Raw genomic sequence first — 25,970 nt, forward strand, 5'->3', positions numbered from 1 at the left:
AAATTATAAAAGACAGTAGATGTTTCAAAACACCTGTTATCCTTAGGAGGGAGTGGGTTATAGAGCCATGCATCATGTTGAAGGTGGATGGACTTCAGCACTGTGTGACTGACACTCTGAGAATGAGAGGAGGAAGAGAGAATGAAGGGAATGAAGGAAGCCTGAAGTACGTTGTATGAGGGGAGCTGGGTTCTGTTACTCTTGAGAAATGAAGGGAATTGACATGCAGAATGTAATGGAAGAGGATCAGGATGAGGAGCAGTTGTTTCTGGATGGTGACACGTTTTCTCTGCTTTACTCAACCCATACTGAAGTAAAACATTGTCACTGTGAACTAAGAACCATGCTGTGAACCTGAGAGTCCGTACTAAGAGCGATTGCCATCACTATCCCAGAAGCCAAGGAATCTATTCCTTTACTTCTATGAAGCAGAGCTGATCAGGTCCCAGGTTTGTTGGTTTTCTGCCCCAAGATCCAGTGCCTGAGACTTAACTGCATTTTGAATCAGTGAATCCATCAGGCTTTTGATGTGCATCACCTTCCACTGTGGTTCATTTCATGTCTACATGAGAAAGCTTAAGCAGTTATCATTTCCGTGCTTGGGCTGTGAGGGAACAACTCGGCTGCTGGGTGGACACTGGCCGAGGCTGTACAAGCTGAGCAGGGTCTACAAAGCTGCTGGACATGATGTAGGGAATTGTAGAATGTAAAAAGCTACGAGAATCTGCCAAAAGTTACAGACAGCACCACGGGGAATACCTGAACCTCAGAGGTGATTAAGGCAGAGTTATATGAGAAACAGCCAAAGTCCACAAGTAATTGCACTGGTGCATTAGAGGCCACTAGGGCCTTGGAAGGCCATTAGCACCCGGATAGCCTTGTAAAGAACACCATGAAAAATAGATTTATGATGATCTCACTTATTCTGCCTTAATGTATCAGGTGCTGGAAAGTCTCATAATCCATTTCAGTCCTTACCAGTCCTACATGGGGTGTTATTCATTAGTGTTTTCATTTGACTCAGAAGCATAGTTTAGAGGAGAGCCTCCTGATCATTCCCAATTCCCATTAATTAAAGTGAGCAGAGCTCATGGGGTTTTAACTGGATTCCTCTCCTATGAAACTAAATCAAGGTTGGGCTCCAGAAAGGCTCTCTGGCTTCTAATGGGAGCTCAGTTATTGCAACCAGAGTACAACTAGCAGGAGGCAAAACCCACTGCTGTGCTACACGAGGGGCAGTACTGCCATCCTAAATAGAAGCAGTGTGGATATTGGGTCCATGGCACTGACCATTTTGCTGTGCACTTGGGATGTGCTGCTTGCTAATGAAGATCTGCAAAGGTGTTGTCCATCTTGCTGTGCCCCTGGGAGGGCCTGCTCATCTGTACTGCCCTTGGAAAGCTGTGTTAGCTGCCAGTAGGTATCACCTGCCGTACCAGCGAGTGTCTCCCCAGCAGTGTGAGCCGTGTCTGTTGTTTGCTTGTTAGATGCTTGATACCCCACACAGGATTAAATGTAAGGCTACATTCAGTCCCCAGATGCTCAGTCATATTCCTTGGCTTTGGGAAAGAGAGCTTGGTACAGTGCTCACATGGTCTGTGAGTTCCTACTGATCCATAGTTTTCCTTAATCAAGTTTCCTTGTGTCTGTACATACACCTGTAATAAAAGGAGCATTATTGTGACATTTTACTCTATGATGGGAAGAGATACTGTGTTAAAATTCAGTCTTTAACCCCCTGTGTTCCACAAGAAGAAACTTCATTAGGTATCCTCACAAAGAAATGTGTAGTATCTCACAACCTCAGCCTATGGTTTCCAACAGCTATAGAAATAGGCTCCAAGTAGTGACAGTGCTGAACTGAAGAGGCAGGTTATAAAATGATGTGTTGTAAGAAAACCTGAGTTTGTTCCGGAACTAAAAGAGAAACATAATTATCATTGTTACCACTGGAGGGGCATATTCCAGGTATGCATTATAAAATCATATTGCTGATGTCTTAGCTGTACAGAATCCTCATCAAAACAATGAGCCAAATATTATTATTTTGCTTTTTCTACATCTGAAAAAAAAGATCCAGTTTCTAAATTCTAAGTTTATTAGTAGTCTTTCCCTGAAATATAATTTTTGGGGCTTTCTGGCATTTGTTGGTTTTTTTGTTGTTTTTTTTCCCCCCTCAGATTCTTTAAAAAGTAACAGGGAAGAAACTTCCTGCAATCACTAGGATGTATCTTTATAACTATTAAGACTTAATTCTACTGAAAACTCCATACCAGTTTTTTTCAGAAGAAGTAATCAAGTGTGTGAAATTTTTTTTCCAGAAAACTGGAAACATCTCATCATGGAATTTTATATTATGCTATGGTTCTTTTGGACATTTCAGTGAGATTTCAGTTATAAGCTAAAATGCCAAAGATAATTTAACTGTAAAAAAAATTACTGAGACAATTATGTCTTATCTTAATTTTTCTAGTTTCAGTTGCAAACAAATATGTCAATTTTCAAATTTAAAAATGAAATAATAGTTCACATTTATTGAGTTACGATTTTATCATAATCTGCAAAATGTTGACTTAGATGGAGCCAGATCTTGAGCACTGGGGCTGCAGGATGTAGCCATTGTATATTCCCTGGAAAATCAAAAAGCCCTTGAGCCTGGATCTTCTAACATAGATAAAAAAACCTGAATACTTATTGTTAGGAGTATAGCATTTTGCAAATGTTTTTGGTAGCAAGCAGTGTGTAAATTAGTCAATGCTGAAATAAGTGAACTTAATGCAGAATTAAATAAGCTAAATCAGTAAGAATTGTATTCTATTGTTACAGTTTTTATATCTTAACTAAATGTTCATAAACTATTATTTTAGTATATACTAAAAAGCTGTAACCTCTTCACCATTTTCAAACAAATTAGTTTACTGCTTTTTCTGTGATAATGTTTTCTGTATATACATATTTTCTTCTAAATTACATTTAGAAAAATATTTTTGAAGACCAAGAGTTCAACTCATCATTTCTTTAGCATTACTTATATCTATCTTGTGTAGTAATGGATTGGATTTTCATTATGTTGTCATAGCCAGTACTATTAACATGATCACTATTCTATGTCTTTGATTTTTATGGAGGAGTAACTACTATGAATGTATTTTGCAATTTACATTTGCTATCTCAAAACTTTGTGTAAGAAAGTGGATTGACATTTCAGAACATTACTCTAACGTGAGCTAGGATTATTAGGCTTATTTTATAGCTAGAAAATTGGGACCCAAAGATGGTTGAGCTATATCTAGGTGTGGTGATTCACCATCCGAGCTGGTGTACACTGCATTGCATAGGTACCCTGAATTGGGACTGGGGCTGAAACTCAGACATCACTGGGTACTGAGAGCAGCTCAGGGGCCCTTGGCATAAGAAGCACATGGATCTTTCGGAGCAAGTCCAGAGGAGGGCCAGGAAGATGATTAGTGCTGGGGCCCTTCTGCTATGAAGAGAATTTGGGTTGCTCAGCCTGGAGAAGAGAAGGCTCAGGGTAAATTTGTGGCACCTTTCAAATACAGAAAGAGGGCAGGAAAGCCAGACAGGGACGTTGTGAAAAATGCACAGTTGAGGGGACAAGGGGTAGTGGCTTTAAAGTGAATGAGAGTAGGTTTTAGGTAGGGAAAGGTTCTTCACTATGAGTATGGTAAGACACTGGAGCAGTTTGACCAGAGAAGTTGTGGATGCCCCATTCCTGAGAGTGTTTAAGGCCAAGTTGGATGGGGCCCTGAGCAACCTGATTTAGTGGATGGTGTCTGTTCCTGGCAGGGGCACTGGAACTACATAGTCTTTAGTAGTTCACACCCTTCACACCCAAACTGTCCTGTGATTCTGTGTCTCAAAAAAAGTTCTAGGGCATATTTTTCTTTGGTGATACTAAAATGTACAGGCTGCAGATATTTGTTGAAGAACCTAAAGAGTTTACTAAACAATAGTGTTCCAAAATGGTTAAATGCATCTTTATTTTATGGGGTTTTTTGTTGTTGCGAGCTAAGATTCAGACAGATGAATGCAGCTTTTTTATTATGGATTTAATATGTCAGTTCTAACTTCTGGTGTATTTAGCATTTTTTCACTGTGCTGATTAAAATCTGGTTTAGATGATAATTATGCTGGTTTTATCATTCAAACACTCAAAACTGATTTTTAAATCTTTAAGTGGCTTGAACTAGACTTTTATTTCTTAATGGATTTAAAAGTCTGCTTACAGTATGTCCTTCTGTCATGTTGTCTGTGAATGCTAAATCACTGCAAAATTAGTAGATTTCCAGTTTTAAAAAACAAATCCACCCTTTCTTCATAGGAGGAAGAACTAAGGAAAAGTGGAGAAGCCAAATACGCCCACTTGAGTGATGAGCTCCACGTATTAATTGAAGTGTTTGCTCCACCTGGGGAGGCCTATTCTCGTATGAGTCATGCCTTGGAAGAAATAAAAAAATTCCTGGTTCCTGTAAGTCACTTAAAACATTCTTCTTGACAGGTTATGGTTTTGTTGCATTGAGTTTGTTCCTTTTTTAGACTAAGGAAAAAACGCCTTCACCCTGTTCTGTTCAACTTTCGTCTTTCATTTTTTTGTCCCAGGGAGATGCCAAACAGGCCATTAAGTGTCACAGTTGATGTCCTGATAGGTTTTCTAGCTATTTTATTATTTCCATTTGTCATTGTTTTTTGCTTTCTTTTCTTCTTTTCTGGAGGAACTAGTAGATTGCTTTTGTTTTCTGATTGCAGACATTAGTCATTTGACAGTGCACTTTCAAGATTTTGAATGTTTAAGTATGTAAAAAGACATTTTAATACATGTAACAATTTACCTAAATATCTTGCTAGTGAAGTTAATGAATTTCTTGTGCAGCAAACGGCATGAGCAAAACACTTCTAAGACATTTTTGTTCACCTTATTGCTCAGACCAGTTTGGCAATCTTTCATCAGCTAGGAGAGTGCAGAAATGTACTCTAAAGCTGTGAACTTTTTCTATTTGATTTATACTAAATATATTACTTTCTGAAATATTTAACTTAATGTCTATTGATTTTCCTGAAATTCTCTGAAAATTATTTTTCCTCACTTTATAAGTACATTCCATGCTATTTTCATACTTAAATTTGTCTTAGAATTGAAGCATCTGCATGCTAAATATTAGGTGCAGTAGTACTAGAATTATATGAGTTGTTTTCTCAGGTCTATCCTGAGAGTTCTTAGTGCTCTAAAGATGTTCAGAACTTACATCCTTTAAAAAGAATATGATGAGACCTTGTTTCTATTTTTGATTGAAAAAAATGAAGTGTATGTTCAGGTCTCTTGATAATAATGGAAGGATTTAAAGAGTGCCCTTTTTTAATGAGTAATAGGAAGCCAGGATAAGAGATGTTCAGATGAAGCATATGAATACTTGCATGGCAGAATTTCAACACCTTTTTTTCTTTGTGCTTCTTGATGTGGGAAAAAAGGAATATGTTACAAGTAAAATATTGAAGTAGACTATTTAAATGTTAAATTTTTAAGCGCAAATAAACTTTTTTTTTCTTTTTTAAGAACACTAAGTAGCTTAAGATTGTTAAAAAGAAACATCTGAATATTTCTTTTAAATAAAATGCTTGTTGGCATCAAGTGCCCAGAAATGAGCTACATTTTAAACAAGTTAAATCTGTCTTTCTAATTTTTCCTTCTGATCTCCTTATGAATGCTTCCAGTTTGGGAACACTGGTAATAAAATACCATTTAGAATTCTTTGAAATAACTATGAGACAAGAAACCATTTTCTTTTTCATGATTTCTGAGTTTATGTTGAACATAAAAAAGAAGGGACAAATTAGGTCAATATTGTAATGCTGGCAGCATGTCATGGAATGACATTTTGGCTGCAACCTAATGGTGAAGATCTGCCAAGCCATTACACTGGAAGAAAATTCATCATTAAGTAACATGTTCCTGAAAAGTCTGTTATGTTATAGCTTAAAATGATAACAGGGCCATTTACAAAATATTCCAGTCTTTGTCATTTGGGTAACACTATTTCCAGTTGTTCATGACTTTCTAAAACTTCAGTTTGTTTCTGTAAGAGGTTTCTGTTTAAAGTTACCTTCTTATGTCCTTTTCATTCTGGAAAAGAGCTCCTGCATTCTAGCATGGTTCATGAAGATGGCATCTGGATTTTTAACATCCATCATGTGTTCTGTTCAGCCTGGGTGAATACGGGAGAGAGAACCGTGTGTTTTCGGAGTAGTACTAAAATTTGTTGTAATATTCAGCATCTGTGCAAGCATATATTTTGTGTGACACATTTATTTGTAAGGATTATATGTGTTTTCAGCCACAAGTATAATAGCTACACTGGAGGAAATACAAAAATGGGTTCTTTGTTATGAGATTTTGAACATGGTTGACAGTGGCAGTAATAGACCCTGTTACAGAAGGCCACCAGATTTGTCAGGCATGATTTGCCCTTAGTGAAGCCAAATTAGCTGTCACCATTCACCTCCTCGTTTCACGTGTCTTTGCAAAATTTCCAGGAGGATTTGTTTCCATGATCTTTCTGACCTGAGGTGAGGCTGAAAAAGCTGTGGTTTCCTGTGTCTTCCTTATTTCTCTTTTTGTAAGCAGGGGTTACTTTTCCCCTTTTCCAGGCAGTGGGAGCTTCAGTGGACTGACATGACTTCTCACATGCGATGGGAAGTGGTTTAGCCGCTTCCTCAGCCTGTTCCCTCAGCACTAGCAGATGCATCTCATTAGCCCCTGTGGACTTGTGCACCTTTGTGTTCCTTACATATTCTCAAGCCTGATCCTCTCCTATAGTGGGCAATTCTTCATTCCCCCAGTCCCCACCTCTGCCTTCTGTGACCTGGGCAGTGTGGCTGGAGCACTTGTCCATGAAGACCAAGGCAAAGAAGTTGTTGATGGCCGCAGCCGTCTCCCAGTCCTGGGTAGCCAGGTCTTCTGGTTTGCTCTGGAGAGGGCCCACATTTTCCCTAGGCTTCCCTTTAGCACTGACGTACTTTTCCCATTGCCCTGGCCAATTTTAATTCTGTCAGGGCTTCTGTCAGCTTTCCTAACATGATCCCTGGCTGCTTGGACAATTTCTGTATTCCTTCCAGGCTACCTGTTCCTGTGTTCACCCTCTGTTGGCTTCCTTTTTGAGTTTATTCATGAGCTCCCTGTTCATCCATATAAGCCTCCTCTCATTTTCTCCTGACTTCCTCTTCATTGTGATGCTCATTCCTGAGCATGGCAGAGGTGATCCTTGAACACTAACCAGCCTTTTTGTGCCCCTCTTTCCTCCAGGGAATCATAATCACTCCAAACAAGTAAAAATTGTACTTTATGACTTGTTTATTAGTTTTATCCCCTCTGCTTCGTTTCAGATTTACAAAGCAATTATTAACTGACTGGCTGCAACATGTTTCAACGGTTTTTCACACAGAAAGATTGCACTAGATAATTTCCTTTTTGTTCCCTATTTGCAGCATCTCTTGAGTTTGTTTTATCATGCTTTGTTGTTTATAAGACTTAATTTGTTGCAGCAATGAATATTGGGATTGCATGACAAGGATAAAACAGTAGAATAGAACAGTTTTATTTATACCAAATCAAGGATGTAATAAACTAGTCAAATGAGTTTTCACATTGCTTATGAATTTTCTGAAGATTACATGAAATATTGCCCTCAGAAATTACACTGATCATGACAATGGAATGGAATAATGTTTTTATACTTTCTTCAGAAGTTTTAATGAGACTGAATTTTAAGATAAATGCCCAGAAAACATAATAAGAGAAAAGAGATAAATGTAGAACAGGACTGAGAAAAAAAATTGAACATTTATTAACTGAATCAAAATTTTCATTAACAACTACTTTTGATTTAAATGTGATTACTTCTTTTTTACTTTCAACCTTACTCAATAACAGGTATCTATATTTTTAGTAGTGAAGATTGTGTCTTCAAACCAGAGTTAGAAACCACTGTCTGTCCCACAAGTTAACACATTTCAAGGCTGCAGCTCGATCTCAGTTGGTACATTGGGCTCCTTCCAGCGGGCGTTCCAGTGCGCGACTGAATCCCAGTGCCTGCAGCTCTTGGCAGCTGACACATTTCCAAAGCCAAGCTGCTTCCTTTGCTGTCTGCAGCTTCCATTTTGCAAATGGTTTGAGGTCTGTGTGGGTGCTGCCAGCAGGACATTGCTAACTGGTTGATAATATTTATTCTGTAACTGACTGCTAGTTCTTTGTGGGTTTTATGCAAAATTAAGTCTTTGTGGGGTGTCATATCCAATTACTAGCTGGATACTGCACTCCATTTTTGGTTGATGTTTACTTAGTAGAAAAATTTACATATAATAGAATATGACAAATCAGAAGTCCCATGATTAAGTAGGTAGGATTAATCTCAGAGTCTTGAAACACAACTGTCTGCTCCATTATTTTTCTGTCAACCTAGTAAAAATGAAAACCAGAATGTGTTCCCCAAGTCAAAGTTTTACATTAGCAATCACATTTGGAACTGATGCTAACATATTAGAAATTATCCAGTATTAGCTATGTGGAAAATGCAAACAATAGTGATGCCTAGGAGGAGGAGATGCTTTTCAGCTTCACCTTTGTGACCAACACGGATTTTATAAAATCCATGGGTATCTGACAGCCAAGTACTTCTGATCCTAAACTGCTAGGGACCTAGGTCTGTGTGAGGAACCTAAGGCTGATGTTAGAGCTCAGTGCCGCAGAATGGGATGCAGGGTCAATAAACTAGAAGGGCAGACTGGGGAGCAGGGCAAGGGGAGGAGAGACTAGAAGCTTTTCAAGCTTTCAAATCTGCTGATTTTTAAAGGTTCATGGCTATTAAATGCAGTCAAGTTTTTTCACTATTACTGCCCAATGAAATTCTGCATCACTTCTGTTATATAGCACTGTATAATTTTGATTTATATCCAAACATGCAAATATATTTTCTGAACAAACTCTTAATTCCCATGTCGTAAGGAGGTATACTGTCCTTAGGAGTTCTCTGCTTTCTAACAAAAAGGCAAAATCTTTTTTCTGATTCACATTTTTATCCCTTTAAGCAAAGCATTTTTATTTGACATGGTTAGCATCCCTTGGGAGAATGAGAGAAACAGATACTGATCATTCATTTTACGTGTGAGTGCTCTGTAATAGGGAGCTATTATGTCGAGGGCAGATTGCAGCTGCGGTGACATGACCACTTTAAAAAGATTGTTTACAACTGTGCGGTCAGAGGATCAGAAATTGAACCAATTACCACTTTAGAAACTGCTGTCCAATATATTTGCATACATTATCCTAGCCACTTGTATCTGGTTTAAATTGTGGCTTATTGGCACCACTCAAGGGCTGGGAATAAACACACGGTCATGTAATGCAGTCCAGTTGATGGGCAATGTCTGGTGATCATCTGCCTGTACAGTTTTCTGTGGGTGTTTATCAGATCAGATCAGATTCTGTTATTAGAAATCACTGTAGTGAGGCAACAAGTGAATGCAGAGTTTTATGTTGTTTTTAATTCAGGGTACAATGTCTTCCAGACTTCCTTGTAAGTGCTCAAATATCTTACTGACTGTTTAGCTTCAATCCTTTTATCTCACCTTGCTCTATACCATTGATTAAAACAATTTTCTTACCAATCATGTAAGAATATTATCTGTTCTCACTGATCCAGCTAATTAAAGTGAAAAATCACTGAGGAAGAAGAGCCTTTCAGTGAAATTAAAGTTTACTAATATCGCACTGGAAGTTATTTATGTCATAGCTATTTATGAAAAAATTGAGATCTGTGGGAAATTGAAAACTAACTTTGCGGCCAGTTTGTTTCAGTGGGCACAATTAAAAGATCTTAAAGTAAAGTTTACTTCCTTGAAGGTCTTTCTCTGTCTAATATTGCAAAAAGAAATTATTTTACCTCAAACATACATTTATTGTAAATGTAGGAACTATCTAATACAAACCAAAGTTACAAATAATCTGTGTACATATAGCACATGTAACAATTCTGTGAGTTTTAGGTATATTGACATTTATTTTGCACATTTTTTATTAGCCATCTGAATTTCTTCTGTGCTACAGTATAATATGAAATCTCTGTTTACACACCATTTCATACTCCATGGTTTTGTAATCTTGTCTTTGTTTCTAGATAAGCTATAGTGTGGGTGGGGGGATGCCAGTCTTTTTTTTCCTCTTTCAAAGAACCTCAACAGGCAAAATATTTCCCTAAATAAGATGCTGAGCAGCAGCAGAGCTGCATCTCTAAAACTCATCTTTTATGCCTGTCAAAGTAAATAATTTACACTTGCACATTCTTCAAAAATACTTGCAATAATAAATAATCAGTACAGTAATTATTTTAAAACTGTGCTAAGGAAAAAATTTAGCAGCTGTTTTAGCTGTGCTGGGTTCTGTTTATCCCAGTGTGCAACATCTCTGGCAATTTCACACACAAGTTTTGATAATCAAGGAAATAAAATTCAGAGATTCTGTCAAAGCCTAAAATGTCATAGCACTTTAGCTCTTCACAGCATTTTTTCCTAAACATTTCTTAACAAATCAAATTATTATCAATACATTCAAACATCTGTATACTCAAGAGAGTCATCACAACTTGTGGACTGTGGTTCTTGACTTTTCAGAGATGCTGAAGTTTTTCCTAATAATGAATATTGGCTAATTGAGCAGCACTTGTGTTGTTTAAACCACTTATTTTAAGCTTCATGAAAATAATCCTAAATTTTCCCCTCAAAGTGAATGTTTAGGTTTGGAGATGTACACCAAAAATATTTCAATTTTTAAGTTGAAAATTACACTCCATTATTTGTCAACTGAATTAATTTTTTTAATATAGTTATTGATAAACAGTATGGACTACTGATTCTTTCTGCTGTAAAGCTATAAAATGAATAGCAATACAAAGAGCACATAATTAATCAAATGTTTTCATATTTGTGTAATGAAGAGTGGGTCATGTGTTGACATGCCAGACTAACAGGATCTTTTTCCTAGGCTTAGCTCCCAGCTGCTTCAAAGCAGTTGAGATACTTTGCCATATCTCGTGTGGTTTAAGGGTTGATACTCCCACTGTGAGTGGATTAAGACCTCTTTAGATATTCCAAGGCTTATTCAGCCTGTGAAAGCAATTCCTTGGTGATCTCTCTGACACACGAAGGAATCAATGTAAGAGGCTCAGCCTTGCTGTCAGAGCCAGCCCTTTCAGATGAACCAGAGCCACGAACCTGAGCAGGGATTTCACACTGACCATTAAACTGAGCATGCTCTTGAGACGTGGCAGTAGTTTAAAGAGATACTTATAACTTGCTTAGTGAGTCTATATTCATCAGCAATTTTAGGCTTGTCTTGCTCCTTCCTTTTCTTAGGGCAGGTTTTTCACCAGTGGCAAATCAGAAGAAATTATTTCAGTGCAGGTGATAAAATTAATTAAGAAAAAATTAAATCCCACAGTATTGCTACTGGTTTCTTAATTGCTGGTCTGTAATAGGTAGCAAGAAATTTGCTGTGGTATTGTACATAAGACTGTTCACCTTAGCAAGACCACCAGACCCTCCTGCACATGTGGTATTTCATTTAAAGTTCTGTATGTGAGTACAAATTTGGTCAGTCAACTCAACAATAAAGGTTGTTTGTTTGACCCAGTGAAGAGTCTGCAGCTTTGTGGTTTGAAAATAAAATTCCATGTGGCTATGTATAAAAGAAGGCACAGAAAGTATAATTAAAATAAGTGGTTTGCATGCAAGGAATTACATTGTAATCATGATGAAAAAAAAAAAATGTGCAAGATGTTTTTATGTGCTCCCATCGCATATATTAGTATCTTATCTTTCCCCCAGAGTCAATAAGAAGAAAGAAAAAGACGATATCTGGTTAAAAAAATAAGACTGAAAGAAAGAAATATGAGTTACTTATTTTGGCTCATTCTAGGAATTGGTTATTGGCTTTACCAGGTTACTTTAACTTTCAGGTTACTTATCTCTGTGTTTAACATATATCAGCAAAGTGACAATGGGATTTTTAAGGTTTAATTCATTTGTGAAACTACACTTAAATCAATAAAAAACATTTGTGCTATTATTCACATTGAAAACCATACTGCAGATCGTACGGTGTGTTGGGGGTTGTTTTGGTATTCTTTCTTTATTTTTAAAAACAAAAGGAAGAAAAAAGGTTATGGTGGTATTAGTAAATATATTTTTTTAATGCAGCAAAAGTCAGTGTAGTCAATTCTGAGGATGTTGAGTTATGATGACTTAGGAAAACCTGAAAGAAAATCAAAAATGCAGAGTAATCTTACTTCAGTTGTGTTCTTTCAGCTTTCAGTAACCAAAAATTCAGTCTTTTCAAGGCTGCATCCAAGACCATCATGCCTTATACCCTGTGGTAGCTTTTACTTCCCTGAGTTCGTTAAAGGCTTGTTTTTGAACCTTAGTTAGGCTTTTAGCCTCAGAAAAACTTAAGATTGCAATGAGTTTGACAGTTCAGTTACACACTGAGTGTAAAAACCAAAAGAAAACCCTAAATTCCACTTCCTCTTGTTAGTTTTAAAGGAGTTTCTTAAAAGTTTTTAAGTGCCTTCATCTTCATGCATGGTTCAAAGCAGAAGATAATTTCACACCAATCCTCACTCCTTTGTTGTTCTGGATTTGTTTCTCTTCTAGCTTCCAACTTTTATTGCAAAGAAGCAGAAGTAGCTCTGGTTTTCCATTACATAATTCTGACTATCTTTCTCTCTCATCCTTATCTTACCTCTTTAATTTTTCTGTTGGGCTGGGATGACCAGGATGGCAGAGAGTAGCTCATCTTGGTAGTCCAGAAGAAGTCCAGTAATGGATCTTCTGTTGTTTTGTGGTTCAGTGTTGGGGATTTTTCTAGTGTTATTCACCATTCATCCTGCTTGCACTGTTTTGCTGTTTTTTAAATGGCATTTGTAAAAAAATCCAGGGCATCTTTCTTGAATGATAATAAATAATAAGGAGCTCTTTACTTTCAGTATTTTGATGCTTATCAATACTTCAGTTTAATTATTTTCATAGCATTACTTTGCATTTGTCATCACTAATTTTTTTCTGCTAGTTTTATTTCTAGTAATAGAGTATAATGAAACCTTCCAGCAATTCTGCACAATAACCTTTAGATTTTATTGCTTTGAATAATTTATTGAAATACTATCACTTCACTATTCAAGATTTTTAATAACATTTATAAATACGATGAGCAGACTAGATTTTTTAATCACTCAATAAATTCGTCCCGTCAGAAACCAGCAAATTGCAATAATGGTCCAACTATTTTTAATATTCTTTCTCCTTTAACCAAGAGAGAATTCCTAATCAACAACGTGCTCTGTTTTAGCGTTTGACAGCTTTTGGTCTGGCAGATGAGAGTTTTTGTCTCCATGGATTGAGATGTTTGAAAATGGATGTCTCAGCTGCTGTGTGCTAAGTTATATGACATAAACTTGTTCAGAAATAATCTGCATGGAGGATAAAGATACATTCATCCGTAGAATGTACTTCTCCAAGATGGTAAGAGTTGCCTGTATACACTCAGCATGTGCAAACATGAGGGTTTAGTAAATAAAGGATATACATTTGTGTATATATATATATTTGTATATATTGATGTTTTGAGAGATTTTAAGTCTTCTAATGGCAAGGAATAATATGACAAAACTTCATTGACAGGAGATTTTTAAAAGAAAAAATAAATTTAAATATTAAGCTGAGAAGGAAAGACTGGTGGTTGACTATGGAAACAACTTTCAACGTTAAAAAGAACACAAGTTTAGTTTCATATGGTTTTGGTTCAATCCAAGCAATGAAGGGATGGCAAAAAACTCACGAACAATGACTGTGTAAAAACCAGGAAAGATGCAAAAGACAGATTAATGACAATCAAGTTTACAAAATAAAAATTCTGTATTTAATTGAAGAGTTGTGAAGGAAGTATTTGCCAGCAATGCAGTGATAATACAAATGAGTTCAATGAACATAGTAAAAATAAAAGGAATCCTAAAAATATGCATACTTCAATCCCTGGAGATGGTAGCATTATCAGTCATTAATGATGCAGAATGTTCAGGCAGGATGTTTCCATAAATATTGGTTATGTAACTGGAAAAATAAAGTATACATATTTGTACATATACTTGGTATACTTGCATTTTACAAAAATGATGGAATACTTTGCAGTTGCTACTATAGTACTGTTAATTTTAGAAAAAAGTCAGGAATGTAGAGAAGAGTCATTTTGCACTGGGCTAAGAGCAGCAGTACAGCTTTCTAGTGGCCTGTTTCTCATGCTTTGTGTTTCATGTTTGGATTTTGGTTGCTCAGGTAGGGGGAGCATTCTCAGTCTGAAGATTTTATGAATACCAGGCAGTCACCACTTTTTTCTTTGGTGTTTTTGGGGTTTTTTTGCTTACTTTATGTGGGCATGTACAATATCTTCCTCACAGTGTGGAGGACCACTTCCATGAATTTGGGAAGGATTGACTGTTTTAGGAGTACAAGATACCTGTCAGATACAGCTGGAGTGGACCAGTGAGCCAAAAGTTAGTTGTGTTGGAATGACAAGCAGTGGAATAAAAATGTAGCCAGGGAAAGAAAAACTTGCAGTAGCAGCATGATTGTGCAGTGATTTTGCCATGACCAGCCTTGCAGGAGTCCTTCACTGAATAGCTGGGAAAGTTTGCAGCTTATTTAAAAAAAAAAAAGAGAAAATAAACTAACCAATACTTTGGTATTCTTATGTCACGATGAAAAATGACTCAACAAATCTCAGTTCTGGTTCAGTGAGTTTGTTGACAAAACTGTGTTAGTGACATTAAATTCCATTAAATATCTATCCATATTTATGATGTGACGGGGCTCAAATATTCTTAATAGGAACATTTGTCTAAATATATATGTCTGTAGCAATTTTCTTAGGGAGTTGAAGTGTGAAATTTCTTTGTCTGTCAAACCTGCTTTGTGCTATCAAATTTTGAAGATGGAGATTTGCATCTCAATAGTAGATTATTTCATTCTAGCACAGCAGGGTCTTTTGGGTGAGACCTACACAGGTGGTGCAATAGTTAGACCCTGTAGCAAAAGCTGTAGCCATTTAGCAGATTAAGAGACTTCTGTGTGAGAGAGGTTATCTCAAAGTACATTCCCAGCCATCAGCTCACTTACACCAGCATACAAAAAATGCTGATAATTAGGATGCATTTTATAACCTGCCTGCCTTCTGAGTTTACACACTTCACTTTGGAAACATCAAGGTGAGAGACAAAATCTTCAGATAAGCTGTGTGAAGCTGGGAAATGCTTTTAACAGGAGAGGAGGCATTCCAGAGCTGCCCTTATGTCATTGACTGCAAAGGGAAACTGTTTGTGACTTGGATTAAAACAGAAGAAAATTCTCATAGGTACATGAGTCTTTTTTGAAAGAAAGTCTATACAAGGCATTATCTTTCTGAAGAGTCACATGATGACTCTAGAGATTAGTGATCAGGTTTGTTCAGAACTGACCTAAGGTTATTGTGCAGACAGAGGAGTAAGGCAATCCCAAGGCTGTAAATGGGATGCAGTTGGGAGTGGTGGCACAGGATATCAGGAGCTAGTAGGGACAGCACCTCATTCAGAGGGGAATGCTGAGGATATACACAAGAGCCAACAAAAGCCTGCTTAAGAAGAAATAACTCATGTTGAATATTTAAATTACTTGAGTACAATTACTGCCTGCCTCCTTGCTTGCATTTTCTCTCAGCTGTTGGAAAACTCTGATGCATGTGGTTTCTTTTTTCACTTACTAAACACAGAAAGACATTTGAGCTTTCTCCTTTTGACATGCTAGAACAAGGTTTGTGTCTGTTGGGTATCAACTCAACTGCTGTGTTATTTCCATGTTGGCATAACTTGTGAATGACCCAGTGAGTAACAGCTTAGTTACAGTGCTGTTGAAAAATCAGTTTTTTGAGCCAGATTGGAGGAAGTGAGAAATTCTTAAAAGCAGACAAGCTCAGCAGGATCTGCGGCTATTTCTGATTGAGGTACATACTCAGTGTTTCTGTTTATAATGAATACTTACCATGGAGTTAAGCCTGAGGAGAACAAGTACAAGAAGGAGCAGAAAACGATGGAAAATCCTTTGAATTTTCCTTTGATTGTTGATTTACTTCTATAAAGGCTGTTAAAATGCAGAAATAAGACACTGAACAGTAGTTAAACCTGGGCTCTAATATTCTGATTAGACACGCTGAATAGATGTATACTGTCCAAGAGCTGTCAGTGGGACAACCATCAAAAACACAGGCAAAAGCTGATGTTTTTTCCAACCAATATGGGCTTCAGAAGGTCAGGGAGAACATTACAGGGGGAAAAAAAACCAAAAGGTCACTTCTAAGAGTAAGATTTGATAGCTCTTAGTTGTTTGAATTATTTGATTTACATCATTATTACTTTTGAGGAAGTGAACAAATAACACCTTGTTCTAAGGACATATTCCTGAGTTGTTTAAATTTAGTCATGAGTCCTTGGCCTATAGGATTTCCTTAGGTGCCAAACACTCATGGGCCACTGAGTTAAAACAGACAGAGAAAAGCAACCAAGAGCTGTAAAATAACTGTAGTTACAGTGGGTTTGGGAAACCAGAGCTATTATCTCAGAATGGCTAAGAAAATTTCCTCAATGTCAAAAAAGGGAATTGCATGTGTAACTTCATGGTAAATCACAGGATGAACAACTGTTATCTCTTCCCTGTCATTACTCCTAAACTGATCAGTTACAAATCAGTGCTAAATTAAACAAGGATTTTGCTCTGATTTTGGATTGAGATTTCTTTTCTGCCTATAAACACATCAGAAAAACAGATTGTGCCTTGGCTATTGGCTGGTCTACACTTGTATTTTACTTTGAAAAGCACTTAATAGATTTATGTGAGTCTGTAAAATGAGCTGCATCCAGAGTAGGAGTTTGCATACCAGACAGAAGGCAGGTGCAGTTCAAGACAGAGGTGATAGAATGCTCTGAAAAAAAAAATTGTGCTGGGAATGGGAATCCTGACAGTCTGCTTGACTACCACATATTGTGTGGTACAGTGGGTGATTCATGTCATACAACGGGATGAGTCCCTGATACGCTATTGCATATCTGCACAAGAATGGGGGTTTTCCATCTCCATCTGTCTCCCAAACAGTGTGAATATGTTGCAGTATGTTTAAGGATATCTTTCATGTGGTTAATCACTCAGAGCTCAATTTTTTGCATGGTCAGAAATCATACTTTCTGCTGGATTGCAAAAGCCTGTTTCGTTTTGTAGTGCAATCATGTATTGCAATATCACTTAAAAATAATTTCTTCTTTGTCACATTTAAAACTAACAGCTGACTCATATCCTTAATATTAAAATCAGAAACAAACAAAATCTGAAAGCATCTCATTTTCTGCTGAACCCTAGTCTGTTTTTTTTTTAGTTACTGTATCCAGCCATAATTGAAGGCTATTTATATGGTATATCAATTAAATCTCAACTTGTACTTCAGCTCTTTAATAATTTCTGGGCTAGAAGTGATTTTATGTAGTTTAAGGCCAGCAGGAGCAGAGAATCTATGTTAATGTTGTGTACATTATGGTATATTATTTTAGTGTACATATTGAGTTTCTTATAATGATACATATCTCTGTACTTACTAGGAAGTATAGTGCTATAATACAATGTGGTCTATTATTCTATAATGTTGGCCTGTTAGATTTCTTCCAGCTACCCTTGCACTAAGACCAGTTAGTTGTGCATCCTGCTCTTAGGTTATCTAGCTGCTCTGCGCAATTGCTCTGACACTGCCTGGCACCCAGAGCAGGTGAGGAAAACTACCTGAATGAGCAGCTGAGGACTTTTATGAATGGAAAAATCAGTATTTCCAACCATTCTGGTTAGAGACTGAGAATCAGGAAGGTAGGAAAATCCCTTTTTCTTACAAAACCTGGCAGTTTTCGTGCTGTGTACAGGGAAAAAGCATTATGTAATGCACCTGAAAGGTTTTTCTCTACTGGCATAAACTGATTGGTGTACTGTCTGTAAGGAATAGCAGGTTTCTTGTGGCTCACAAGTATTTCTAGGGAAACTAGTTACAAGGATAGGAAAGAATGCATCTACCCAGTATTGTATTGGGGTCAGAAAAGCTTCTTGACCCTTCTAAGCAACTTGTGCACATCTTCTTTAGGTATGTATGGAGCATGACGGAATAATCTAAGCAGTTCTGTTTCCACAGAACTTGCAAAGAGAAAATCAAGAGAGAACTTGTAAATTCACAGATTCTAAAAATGGAAGTTTGACTATTTCTTTTGAGTCACAGCCCACACAGGCGGTAGTATTTCTCCTAAAAACTATATTAAATATGTGTTTTGGAAAGATATCAAATCTCACTTCAAGTGCTTCAGATGGTCTGGAGTTCATCATCTGCCTGCTTAGCTTTAGTTATCCTCACTGGTAGGAAACTTGGTCTGTTTTCCAAGCTGGTGTTTTTTGCTCCTATATTCAGGATTTAGTTGGTAGTTCTGTGTCTTTCCCACATTAAAAGCACCTCCTCCTCTTTCCAGCTAGTGGAAAGAGGGACTCCAGAGAGAGAGTGTCAAAGGAATCAGATGTTTCCTCAAACGTGTTCTTTGGTAAATAGAGTATTGTTAATAAGCCTCATTTCACAAGACCTTCTTTCTTCTTTTCCTATTTGACTGCCCTCTCAACTCTTGAATCCTGACCCTGTTGTCAGAAGAGCCGCATAAATCTGTGACAGTAATCTAGCCCTCACATTTTTACCACCCACTAGTTTAAAAAGCGGTACAATAAAAAATTATTTGATATAATTGTCCAAATAGTTACTAAGAATATTTAATATTGTTGAGCCAAAAAGCAATTTCTGAGGTCATTGCTCTGCAATTTTATAGCCCTCAAAAAACCCCCCAGAAAAACTATACCACAATACCAGTTTGCAAATCATTCAGTATATCCCTGGTGATTTATTATAGGGTTTAAATCTAGCCATTAACTGATAAAAAAGTTCAGGTGAGGTGCCTGATCTGGAAATGATAACATACTGTGGAAATTGTCTCATGTTCTATTCTATTAGAGAGGTAAATGTTCCTATCTACAAAAACCTCCATTTTCAGTGCAAATACAGAATAAGAACATGAGTTAAATGTCTGTCCCACTGTTTTCTGTAACAACCTTTACAATTTCATCTAGAAACATACCCCTGGCCTATTTTTTTGAACGGGATAGAGGAGAATTGAAGGGAGTAATCATACTGTATTACCAAGTTGCCCTTAATTGTACTGTTAACTCTCATTTCACTCAGGTGTTTTGCTTTCATAATCAGTCACCCACATTAAGAGAAAATACTTGTACATCCTTCTTACTGTCTTTTTACATTGTTTTTGTTTGAAAGATGCATTTAACCAAAATATCCTATTGCCCAGTGCCGCTTTTTTAATGTCTCTTGCATTTGAGTTATGAGGGTAGCCTGTAAGATCCTCCTCAACAGCAAATACAACCTGGCCTCTTTTAGCAACAGTATAGTTTTTTTGCAGTTACATGTTATGCAGATATCCCCAAGAGAAAGTCAGTCCCGTTATACATATTTTTCTCCCTATGTAGTAAGAGCAGGAGGAATATTTTGTTTTCTTGTGCAGTTAAAATGGTCTGTGACACATGCACACCAATACTCCATCCTTTGAGTGAATAACGCTCTAATTCCAAGAACCTGATTCTTGTCCTGTGAGCATTTGTCCTTGCAGTAAATTATCATCTTCCTATCTCATCATCCCCCGTGAGATAGTGCTTAAAAAAGAATCTTTTCTGCCCATTTTACATAGTGTGCCAGTTCCTAGATCCTACCAGTGAGTTCTCTCTTAGCTCCTCTAAGCTGGTGTTTGTCCCATCTGTTGATGAGACCACATATAAAGGAGAAAAGAATGGAGAAAATAAAAACATTAGAATGGGAAAGGTAAAGAAAACCAAGGGGAATAGACAGTGAAAATTAATTTAAATGAACTACCAAAAAACTTATGAATAACGGTGGAAAGATACTATCCATGGTTGCAGCATCTATAAGAAATTTAGATGCCATGAATTTTTCCTGAAATTTACGTTTTCAGGGAAAGTAGCTATTAAGATTAATTAAGAGTACCATAAATATTTATATTATTTTAGTTATGAAAAATTAATTCCAAAGTGTACGAAAAAAATTTTAATATTATTCATTTCTGTATTTTTCATTTTAAATGTGATAGAAGCATTTTTAGGAGGATATATGCAATAACTGGTAAATGCCATGTAAAAATTACACATTGCCATTAATATATTGATGTGCACATTCTTTATTTCAAAGAGAAATTATGATTAGTTATTACAGCATGCTCACACTTTTGATAAAATATTAATAACTTTAATTTTGCAGAGATTGACAGGCTAGCTAAGCTTGGATTTCCCACTTGAATTTTTACTCAGTGAAAAGTACAAAATATCAGATGACTCACAGAAAAAGATACTAAATTGAATTTTTTGTTTCTTTCTATATATATCAATATTAAATGGTTTTAGAGAACAAGAGATGAACTTTCTTGTGAGTTAGTGTGCCTGACTTTGTGAGACTGCTGGGACTGCTTCAGCTGGGACTCCTGCTCCTGGGAATGACAGTTTGATTACAAGGTCTTCTCAGGAGTTCACTGGTTGTCTCTGTTGTGTTTTTGTATATATTTATTCTTGCCCAAACCTTCTGTAGTCGTTTACTTCTCAGTGAAGTCTTACTGCATTTTTGCAACAGTAATTCTGACTTCTTTGTTGAGTCTGGGGAAAACCATAAGAAAATTAGGGAATTCTAAGCAATATAATGCAGTGTTAAGCTACCTGATAATACTTGTAGTGTGTGGGAAGTTAAACTGGAGAAGAAGGCAAATAACTAAATGGCATTTTTACCTAGGATCATACCAAAACTTCTGTTGCAGTTGGTTAAGTGCAGAGTTCCACTGGGTACAAATTCCTCCAGTAACAGTGTTAACAGACTGAGACCATGGGATCATGTTGCAGAGAAACCCAAGACTTGCTGTCATTTGCGTTGGATCTTTGCCATGAGCTGTGTGTAGCAGGAAAGAGTTTTGTGTGTATGAATAAGAAATAAAGGTGCGTGTCCATGGGCAGATGCCATAGCACTGGTAAACAGCCCAGAAGTGAAGGCTCTTTTACAACAATTTCATCATGCTTTGAAGAGCTCTAATCATGCTCAGAGGAGCTGTCAACATTATAAAGAATAGATCTGCAGATGGAGACAAGATCACCTGCCAGGCTTTAGGTATCTTAGGGCTGAGATATTTTAGTGGAGTTGTTGAATATTTTAGTTACTTGTTGAATTAAAATCAGTGTAGTAATTTATTTTCTTCAAGGTTAAGTTAGAAAAGATGGAGCTTGATATTGCCATGAAGCATGTATTTTAATAAAAAGCACCCATTTTTCTTGTTGCTTTAATAGGGTTTTCTTAGGTATATTTTCCTTTTGTACAATTGCTAGTTGAATTTAAACATTGTAAGACCATAAGTATAAATTACTGAACAACTGAACAGTCTCTTTTTCAGTTAGAAAGCTTGATCTGGAGATTATATCCTCAGGAAATATCTGAGAGTGCTGCTTATGACGTTTCTTTTTCATCAAGTTTGTGTCCCTGGAGTTCAGAAAAGATTCCTATTTCCTCCCTGCTTGCAAAGAAATTAGGTACTTTATAGGAAAGCAAATGTAAATCTGTCCCCACATACATGTCCCCTCAAACTCCATCACAGTATATATGAATCCTTTTTAAAAATACTTAGAGCTTGAGCTGGCAGAGCCAGATAACGGCATACTAATACATTGACTCAAACTGTAGGACTGCATTTACCAAAGAGATGTAGAAAACATCTTGATCATGGCTGGTCAATACAGAATTGTCCAAATTAAATGAATATTTTAAAAATAGTATCTCCCTTCATGTACAGGGATGTGTACAGATGTCGGTATTGTAAGATTTTGTATCAGCTCTGGGTTATTAGTGAATCAAATTAAAGATTATCTGTTTAACTAGAGTCTGATTAAATATTGAACATTTACTCTGTACAATTGCATTACTTTCTTCATTTTGATACATGCACATTGCAGTGCATCAGATATTTGGTGATTTTCTCTACTGTTTTTCTCTCTGACTTCCCATTGTTAGTTCCCAAGCTCCAGGAAATATATATATATATATATTTATTTTTTTTTTACTTTAAATAAAGCGTTCTGCTCTGATATAGTCAGGGAAAAATGATAAGAAAATTTTTTCACCTATTTTCTTAAATAAATGAGGCTATTGTAGCTGTAACATCGATGTGTCAGAAACTTTGAAACAAAAAACAAATTATCAGTTGAAGGAGTACAGATTGTAAAGATGTCTTAAAGCTGTATGAGAATTCATTTCTCAGTCAAGGGAGCCTCAAAATACTATTTTTCTCAAGGAAAAGCAGAACTTTAACTTTGGAGATGAACATTCCATTTTGTGCATTTTAGCTGTCCCAAATACCATTGTGTAATAGTAATAAATTCATTATGCTGCCTTATGATCCAAATAGTCAAGGCACTTGAGTCAGGTACAGAAGTGTGCTGGGTAGGACAGGGGCTGGTGGCTGGAAGGATCCCAAACACAGGAGCCAGTGCACTGAGAAAGGAACTGAACAGGAAACTGAGACCAAGGGTGTGGGACTGTGCCCTTGGAGCTTTTATAGTGGAGGAACTTCAACAGTAAAGTTCCAAGCACCAAGGAAAAAATTTAGGTCCTTTATTTTCTTTCTTGTATTTGGGGAAAATTTAGTACTTCCAATTTCCTTAGAAGTTGTATGATGATGACCTCTTGAATAGAGAGAACTTTTGAGTGATGCTTAATGTGTACATGGGGGCTTTAAACCATTTTGGCTTACTGATTTTGGACAGGCACAGGTTTTTTGAGGAAAGAATGGCTGTTATTAGCCTCTGAGCCTCACAGACCACTTAACTGCCTGCAGGCATACCAATTAAGTGGAATTATCATCCCAATTAACCATTGTCCCTTGCCAGTCAAAACTCATTTGGTTTAATTCAGCTTCCTAGGAAAAGTCCTAATTAACCAGATTTCCTAATTATCTGTGTCCTGATTAAGTGAAGTGTACTAGTGCAGTCTTCATTAATAAAGGATCATTTTCATTTTGTTACTTAAATAATTTTCAAAAAATTATGTTTCATGGGTAGCATTCTCAGGTAGTGAATGTCCAGATCTCGGTTTTCCTACTAGTAGGTGCAGACTTAAAGGTCAGTTGAGCTACTGAAATAAGTAATTTCTGCAGGACTTGCCAAGAAAGTGTTATCAATAAAGAAAGGCAACAAAGGAGTTTGTGTGTCCTGTTTTGGGCTGAAGATTTCATTGAGGTGTGACGCAGCCATGAGTTAGTACTTTGACCAGTGAAATCTTCCATTGTTCTTGATCTCAAAAGATCTTTACAGTGTCTCGTGAGCTGAGGTGTGGAGCCAGATTTTTTAATCTATTGGGACACAGAGTTATGCACAGAATGTATCTGAAAAGGTATGGTCTATGCCACACAAAACACATTCAGATTATGTTCAGCACTTAGTGACTTTGGTGGTTGCTTCAAGGAAAGATTTTGTTTGTTGACTTCTCTGTGTCTGTGCTCCTGCGTCTGTGACCTGCTAATAATAAGCATGAAACTGAGTTGCCTCCAAGTTGTGCTTGACCCTGATACTTCACATCACATAAATTAAACAAGATGATAGAAGTTGCTGGGAGGTGGAGGAGAGCACTTGAAGTTAAAAGCCTAAGATAGCTCATTCATTTTATTAATTATACTGTGAGTAGAGTTGCCTTTGTGATGTTATGTAGCTGAGTCTAGTAACTAATAAGGTTATAATGATTTCCATCCAAGAATCTCAGACCTTGACTACACAGGAGCAATTAGGAAAGGAGATAGAAGTGAATCAGTTAGAGAAGGTAGAGAGCAAAGTTCTTCTGTACATGTGTTGTAAATCAGGAATAAAGTATCTGAATAGAATTCTGCACCCAGATGTTTTCTGTGCCTTGTGACATCGTAAATTATTTGCCTGAACTCCCTTACACTTCCTTGTCAAAAAATGTTCAGACCCTTTCTGGAGCCTTGTATGACTTGTTACCTTCACTTACTTACTCAACACAGCTTAAAATCAAGCAAACTTGGTCTTCAGCTGTGAACAGGATACTGCAGGAATTCATCCTGCTCCCTGATTTGGCAGAGGTACGACCTAAATGTGCCAGCATGTGATACGTATGCATAGACAGAGTTTTCTGTGATGCAGAAGTTTTCATAGTGGGTGTTCATAATCACTTATGTCATTCATATGTTGTTCACAACAACCAGGTTTCCAAAATCATCTCAGGACAAAGCACCCTCGACTTTCATTCCAGATGTGTGCGATAGGTAGGAGGAGCCTTGCCTGGTGGAAGGAGCTCTCATGGATGCCTGAGCGAGCTCTACTTCTTTCAGCAACTCTCATCATTCCACTTTTTGAATTTACCTTTTTTAGCATCTTCTTTTATGGTAATCTGTCCATTACCAAGGTGAGAGGAGTCAATATCAAGAGCCCCAGACACAAGGAATAATCCCCACACTAACACAGGAAAAGTTAAATTCTAAAATATTAAAAACATCACATACAACAAAGGGATGTTATTGTGCAAAATGGATGACCAAAACAACCAAGAGTTACACAGACTCACAAAAAAAGAAAAGAAAAGCCTTTTTAATATTTTCTGGATGGCTTAGGTATCTCTATTTATGTTTAAATCAGATAAAAGCTGTAGAGAAAGTGGAAAGAAAATGTCAGTAGCTTGATTGGTTTCACAGTTTTTACTGTGAGAGATATTAAAAACATGAAGAATAAATGGTATCATAAGAGGTTTCTGATAAGTTACAATATTCTCAAGCCGGCTGGGAATAAAAAAACCTGAAAATGTTTCCCAAGTGAAAAATTTTTCTGTCACAATGAAGTTTTCATTTTCTGTCTTTTATGCTGAGACTTTTCTGTTAGATGTGCTTGGAATCTATTGAGTAAGGCAATATTAAAAAAATAATAATTCTTTAGAGTAGTCCTTCAGCACTGTCACATAAGTAGAAAACAGCTGAATCACACTCTTGTCTCTCTCGTCAAGATGAGATAAAGTATTTTCATTCATGTTTGTTCTTGAGGTTTGCTAGCTCTCAAGATTTGCTTAAGTTTTTCAGTTCCTCAGACCCTGGGTAATGTAAAAATTCCAAAGTGGAAATCAGCACATTTTGGTCAAGGATTATGGATTTGACATGTATCATAGTCAGAAGTGAGGAATCAATGTTCAGCTCATATTTGCCTTTGTATATTTAGAAGAAAAATGAAGTAAAATAGGTTTTACTTAATTTTCTGTTAACTGAATGTGTTGTGTAGTTATATTGATGACAATGCTTGAAAGTGTAAATACCAAAAACTGCAAAGCCAGAATTTCAGGAATTAAGCTGGCTAGGTACCCATATCCTTTTAGACATAGTTTCTGCAAGTAATTTGTGCAAGGCTACTTAAAATAGAAATGTTTCTTTTAGCTGTGAACACGTAATTTATCAATTAAAAAACCCCAATGGTGAATTTCATTTCTTAATTGCTATTTCTGTTCAAGGCAAATGCAAATTTTACTTTTGTTCATATGGAAAATTGTAGTAATGTGGGTTTTGCAACTTTTTCTTTCTTCTCATTGCTACGTAGGCTGTTAGAGCACATCAGTGTTCCTAATAATTGAGCTCATTTCAAAAAATTCAAGGGAAGTAGTAGAAAAGCCTTTGAAGGATGATGCATTATGCTTGAAATGGAAACTACTGAAG

General features: G+C 36.7%; 1 protein-coding gene across 1 annotated transcript in view; it reads left to right on the plus strand.

Moving 5' to 3' along the window:
- KHDRBS2 (KH RNA binding domain containing, signal transduction associated 2) overlaps positions 1-25,970 on the plus strand; it is a 254,207-nt gene that overhangs the window by 96,806 nt on the left and 131,431 nt on the right. Inside the window, exon 4 of the mRNA XM_041410578.1 lies at positions 4,343-4,489. Coding sequence (XP_041266512.1) covers positions 4,343-4,489 — 147 coding nt within the window. The remainder of the gene's footprint in view (positions 1-4,342; positions 4,490-25,970) is intronic.

This window comes from Onychostruthus taczanowskii, unplaced genomic scaffold (genome assembly GCF_017590055.1).
Source record: "Onychostruthus taczanowskii isolate IOZ18803 unplaced genomic scaffold, ASM1759005v1 scaffold33, whole genome shotgun sequence".
Lineage (NCBI taxonomy): Eukaryota > Metazoa > Chordata > Aves > Passeriformes > Passeridae > Onychostruthus > Onychostruthus taczanowskii.